The 6608-nt window shown below is 39.7% G+C and overlaps 1 protein-coding gene across 1 annotated transcript in view; it reads right to left on the minus strand.

Annotated features, from left to right (window-relative positions):
* LOC118408950 (solute carrier family 22 member 18-like) overlaps window positions 1–5880 on the minus strand; it is a 7371-nt gene extending 1491 nt beyond the window's left edge. The window contains exons 1-7 of the mRNA XM_035809817.1: window positions 5594–5880; window positions 3833–4076; window positions 3131–3263; window positions 2574–2692; window positions 1760–1959; window positions 837–938; window positions 252–372 (exon numbers count right to left, since the gene is read on the minus strand). Of these exons, the coding sequence (XP_035665710.1) occupies window positions 252–372; window positions 837–938; window positions 1760–1959; window positions 2574–2692; window positions 3131–3263; window positions 3833–4076; window positions 5594–5728 (1054 nt within the window). The 5' untranslated portion in view covers window positions 5729–5880. The remainder of the gene's footprint in view (window positions 1–251; window positions 373–836; window positions 939–1759; window positions 1960–2573; window positions 2693–3130; window positions 3264–3832; window positions 4077–5593) is intronic.
* Window positions 5881–6608: the final 728 nt, after the last annotated feature.

Raw genomic sequence — 6608 nt, forward strand, 5'->3', positions numbered from 1 at the left:
AATTGTCACATACATTGTAGTGTATAGCACCCCATTTTACAAATTTTGGGAATAAATTAACATCAATTTAAAAACATAATGTTGCTCAATGCTGAGTCTATAATGTTGAAGTAGAGACTTCATTTTCATTGTATGTGGATGAAATCAAAATTTATTTCTGTACTGCATCTGCAGTTCACTTAAATTACTTAAATTCAGAATCATATACAATGTAGTCAGGATTCAGGTACAAGGCTCTAAAGGGGTCTCACCTGTGTCCTCAGCAGGCACGACTTTAGTTAGTGCGCTGTTCATGATAACCCCCATAGTGGCCCCTCCTACATCAGCAGGGGTTACAGTAAGATACAGGTGCCAGATTTTTGTAGCACATGCCTGGTAAAAAAAATCAAAAATATTAGGAATAAAGAAAAACGTAGAAATATTCATACACTTTCGTTGTATCTTCCCTTTTATTCTTACTATAGTCAGAGGGTTTGCTTTGGAGGATATATATCCGAAAGGTTTCCTTATTGCCAACTAGAGACTCAGATTCCGATGTGTTTCTCATGAGTTTCATGGTAATCAATCACTACTAGGAGGAGAGCATAGAAAACATCAGGCTGCAGGTCTGTTTCTGTGGGTGGAGCAATTGGTCATGGACCTGCCAGCCTGCTGTTATCTATGTTCTCCTCCTCTCATGGATATAAGCTATGTCTTCCATTGGGTATCACATGTGTATCCTTCAGTCATACATCGGAATCACAATAGAAAAAGTGTCCCAGTATGTGTCTACTGTATGACTGAGCTTTGCGATGAATATCTTTAAGTGAGTTAATTAGACTGTGTTAATTACCTACCATGAAGATATTGGACACTATGAAGGCCATGGTGCTGCATCTGAGAATAGTCAGGTCATTGAACCGCTTGGTGATAATGCCGACACCTACCCCCATGGTGAGCTGAAACAGATACATGGACATGGAAACTTTGTATAAACCATACTTTACTGACATCCTATTATTTCACAGTAGCAGTAGAATAGGAAAGGAGATTACTGCAGTGTTTTAAGTTCACAGTACTGTTAAAACAATGCTTTTTTCTGTACAGTTACAGTAAGTAACACATTGCATACAGTGTCATAAAGTCAATGTGGAGATTTCACCCTGAAAACACAAACTTTAAGAAAGACCATTGCTAACTCTTCAAGATGCTGTAAACCACCATGCAAGTACTAGTACTAATAATATAAGTCTAATGAACCAAATTCTTAAAGAAGATGCCACAGTACCATTCTAAATGTGCTAAGCATGCTTAGATTGGACTAATGCAGCTATCATAATCAACTGCTTTGCCTTTTACTAATGGGTAAAAAAATAGCAAGAAATTAGCAAAAAAAAACCTCAATAAACATGTACTAATGTAAATCAATGTACTTACAAATGTACAACCCATGTCAAATGCACTACAAGGTAAGTAAAAATAAATAACTTGTTTAGCAGGTTACTAGGAAAGCCAAACTTACCATACTGACTAGACCAATGTAGGCCACGAAAAAGCCACTGTCCTGAGATCCCATGTCAAACATGATGACTCAGAATTAAAATCAACCCAGGACCCCGTAACAAATAGACACTGACCAAACTGACTAGACCGATGTATGCCATGAAGAAGCCACTGTCCTGAGGTCCCATATCAAATGTACTCGCCATGAGGACTCAGAGTTAAAATCAACCAAGGACCCGGTAACAAATAGTGAGCACAATAGGAAAGCCAAACTCACCATACTGACTAGTCCGATGTATGCCATGAAGAATCCGCTGTCCTGAGGTCCCATGTTGAACGTACTGGCCATGATGATAGGGAAGGTGGACTGGAGGAGCATGCTGGGAAACAGGGACAGGCATCGGATGGTGAGGAGCTGCTGAACCTGAGGGATGCTGCAGAGACGGGCGATCTCCCTCACATCAAACACACTCGTCCCTGGGGAAGGAAGTTCAAAGTTGATACATTATTACCCCATGAGGAGCTGTTGGACCTGAGAGATGCTGCAGAGATGGGAGATCTCCCTCACATCAAACACACTCGTCCCTGGGGAAGGAAGTTCAAAGTTGATAAATTATTACCCCATGAGGAGCTGTTGGACCTGAGAGATGCTGCAGAGATGGGAGATCTCCCTCACATCAAATACACTCGTCCCTGGAAGGGAAGTTCAAAGTTGATACATTATTACACATGATGAGGGATGCTGCAGAGTTGGGCGATCTCTCTCACATCAAACACACTTGACCCTGGGAGGGGAAGGTTTGTACACACCCATGCATATGTTACTTTAAAGGAAAGCTGCACTAGACATAGAAAACCCAACTCTACTATCATAATGGTGAATACATCCCACAGTAAAATTCTCACTAATGTTTAAAGGCAGTACCCTACGGCAGTGCCCAATACGGCACTACCGTACGGTACTACCGTCTTCCTATTGTTAATTGAAAGAGTGGTTTGTCAAGATATCATTGTCATTCTTTACTATCATTGCTGTATCTAGTAACAATAGTAAAAAAAATGCTAGACAGAACCTATCTTTGTGCACTGACCTGCTTTTGTCCTATTTTCGTCCTGTTTTACGGGTTTCATCTGTGCTGGTACAAACATCATGACCAGAACTACCTGCAACAAGGACAGCCCAGCTGCCACTACACAGGTCAGGTGTTCACTGAGAAGGGCAAAAAACATGATTTAGTTTGTACCAGGGACTTAACAAGTGTTCATGGTTTTTCATGTGCAAAGACAATACAGAAGTAGAGTAGTAAGACAGAGCACTGCAAAAATATCACATTTATAGTGTAAGGAGTTTGCAGTGAGAGTAAATACTGCAAATTAAGATCACTGTTAGATCAATGAGTATGGTAGAATGATAGACTAAGTATAGATCATTGATACAACATCAAAGAAATACTCAACAGCACAAAGCATTGTAAGGATCCTATATGCAAATCCTCTAAGTCTAAATTAGCTTATACCATAGCAGTTGCAGTGGTGAAAAACTGTACGATGTTGCAGTACTTAAATAAAAAGGGAAACACTGCATCATTACTACATCAAGTTACAGATATCAAGAAAAACAAGTATACTATGACTAGTCTTCATGCACCTGTAGTGTTCAGATAGCCAGCCACCTGAGACAGGTCCGACGAGAAGACCAATGCCAAAGAACATCCCGACTTTCCCCATGGCGTCTGATCGTGATGCATCGTCTGTGGCATCAGCCACTACCATGTGGGCACCTGTGTATACAAACATGATTGTGTTGCTAAGTTGACAATGACATAAAGCAATGCATTGAGAGGACAATGGAAAAGTATAAAGAGCTTTGTCCACTTATCAAGTCAGTACATTGTACAATTATTACATGTATAGAACTCTTCTTCAGTAATTGCCATGCCCCCTTGTGGTATAGCAGGTCTAAAGTTTATCAAACCCGAATGAAGGCAAAAATATACAATTCTCCAGTAACATAACATAATTTGGCTGCAATTATCACTTTAGATATGACCTCATTTTTCAAAGGGTTTTGCTGCAATTTTTAAAAACTAAAGTCAATACTTATTATATGATGTCTAATATTATTCATTGGCAAACAATTTATTACTTTTTTTCTTTTCACTGTTCAATAGCCATTCATAGTTTCCAACACAAACTTTTGTTTTCTATTAAAAGTACAATACTTTTGATTCCATTACATGATGTACCTAGCGATGAGTCACATATTTTGTCACCAGGCGCTGTAAGATTGAGTGGCTAATGGTGAACAAGCATTACACAATGTCATGTATGTTACGTGATACATACTGACCAGGCATGACTTGCATGAATATCATTGGTAGCCGAGAGATGAACAACATGCGCACACTGTCCGCCATGGCTAGCAGACTGCAGGTAACAAACATGGAGAGGAAGGACAGGGCCAGGGCCAGCCTGCCACCATACAGGTCCCCAAACCTTCCATAGATGGGGCTGCCAACAAGGTGACACAGTGCAGTGCAGGTGTTCAGGTAGCCCCACACAGTAGGAGAGACATCTAGCTTCTTAGATAGGTACTGCAAGGACAAAAATCAGAAATATCAATTTGATGTTTTAGAATACATTTCATTACATACTACAGCACATACAATATTCTTAAACATGTTAAATATTCATACTTAGTAGAGTAGGGGAGACATTTAACTTCTTAGATTATTAGGTACTGCAAAGACAAAAATCAAAAATTTATGTTTTACTTTTAGAAGATATTTTACTATTACACTGTACCTACTAGTACTAGTAGTACTACACATGTAACAGTACAGCAATTGTTTTTCAAACATGTAAACTCCATATAATATATATTTGGATGTATGCATGTGACATAACGTCAGACCAAAAAATGTAACAAAAGAAGAATATACAACAGCACAATACATGTCAGACATCTGAGCTCTTTTAAACTTAGCCCATGGCCGAACACCCTGGTCAACTTAGCCTTACCCTAACCCTGCCTGTGTTGACCATTGTATTGGGCAAAGTTGCCTTAAGGCTTAAGGGCCAGTACCAGCTGGTAGATTTTAAACGAGCAATTGTTCTGATCCCATACGACACAACAACTCAGTAAATTCATGAGCTCAACGGATTTTTGATTGTGGCACATTTTTTGATGATACATTACAGGTTTAACATAGTTACATACCATGATGGCCAAGGTCTGCAATGCCTTGCATACGCTGTAGACTGCTATGATTGACTTAAGAGCTAGCAAAGTTTTTCTTTGCTCTCTCTTCATTACATTTACTGCACCATAATTTTACAATGACATCAGTAACAACAACACAGTTCAAACCTACTGATATATGTACAAGTGGGAGGACTCATAACTGATTGCATGGGGTTTTATTGAATCTGGAAAAGTAAATAAATAATAATGTTTTCAAAAGTACCTTTTTTCCTTGTTGCCTCCTGTACATAGAGTACTGGCATTAGTTCATTTTCTTAAGTTTATAACTGTAAAGACCTAAAATGAACGTTCAAACTTAACCCATAATCCATTACTAATGGCCTTTCCCCTAAGGTATTGACTCAATTTCCAGCTGTTTGAGACCTTTGTACTATATTTTCAAGCCTGTGCTGGGTAAACTTTAAAAGACCTACAACTGAAGGGCCCATATGTTTACCTTTTAATCAGCTACACTTTTAATTCATTGTATCATACTAAGTAATAAAGTAGTATTTAACTACTGTAACAGTTAAATGCTTATCAATCCTACTCCTGACAGCTAGAGTGAGGCAATAGTATATTATAAACGTTAGCAGTACAATCCTACTTGACTATACTCTACACTACACTTACTCTACTCTATACTACGTTAGCTAAGCACTCTACACTACACAATTATAATACTCTACTCTACTCTAGTTAGTATCACAATCATGAGGGGGGGCAAATTTTGTATTATCTACACAGAAATATTCATATATATTATTGATATCAATTAACACGCAGTCAAGTTATTCCAGAAACCACCCCCACCACCCATTTGTCCCCATTTTCAAACTAAACCCCGTAGATACAAATAATACTCACGGTAAAAGCGATGCCCTGCATGAAAACACAGGCGCTGTGCAGGGCCACGTTCACGTGAAGCGAGAGCAAAACTTTCCGGGTTTCCTCCGAATGTTTCGTCTTTGGCGTCATTTCTTCATCTCCAGAGGTTGACATGGTCTTATAATACAACAATACAGTACGTTGAAGCCATTGGCGTCCTTCTAGTAGTTCCTACACTGTCATGTCAATGCACATGTTGGATTCAATGACTGTTGTGATCTTTGTCCCACGCCCTTACGGTCGTTGACCCCAGTTGACCTCTTGCTAGCCTGATTCATGCAATCATAGTCAGGTGCTTTACCGGAAACCTTCAAATTGTCGCATAGAAATACGGAAAATAACAGCAGTGCTCTCATATAATAGTGGGAATGGTTGGTTGGCAACTCACACACATTTTGAATGTCCATGTGTGTTTGTCAATAATATTCTAATAGAAATGGTAAACTTGTGAGATTCTTGTGAGAAGCGAGTTTAACGAAGGACGCTATGCGGAAGGCAAAGGAACTGTAGCTTTCAAACGTCAAAAAAGTTGTGGTCATCGTATACCATAGGCATAGTTGTATATACACCCAAAGCGTTCAAACAACAAACCTGCATCTACTGGGGCAGTCTTACGTGTGGCATGCAATTCTGTCCCTGTGAGACTTAGTGCGCCAGTAGACAAGAGGGTGGAGAAGGACGTGCACATCCCAGGGGAGTCCTTCACCTTAGTCACGCGCAGGCCAGGCACACAGCGTGTAACTGCACTGTCTGCCTACCATTGTCTTCCGAGACAGATGGATGCCCACATGACACCCGTTATGTGTAATAACTGTACAGACACTCAGGCGGGTCCAAAAATAGCAAAGGTGTCACAGATTCTCAGCTTATGCTACATCAGACATCACCATCTCGTCGTCCGATCGATTTTCGCTTAATGTGAGGGGGGTATAAAGCCAATATAGCAAATGGAGTAGAGTCAACGTTTGAATGATTCATAACTACACTGTTTATT

The sequence above is a fragment of the Branchiostoma floridae genome, unplaced genomic scaffold, assembly GCF_000003815.2.
Source record: "Branchiostoma floridae strain S238N-H82 unplaced genomic scaffold, Bfl_VNyyK Sc7u5tJ_575, whole genome shotgun sequence".
Lineage (NCBI taxonomy): Eukaryota > Metazoa > Chordata > Leptocardii > Amphioxiformes > Branchiostomatidae > Branchiostoma > Branchiostoma floridae.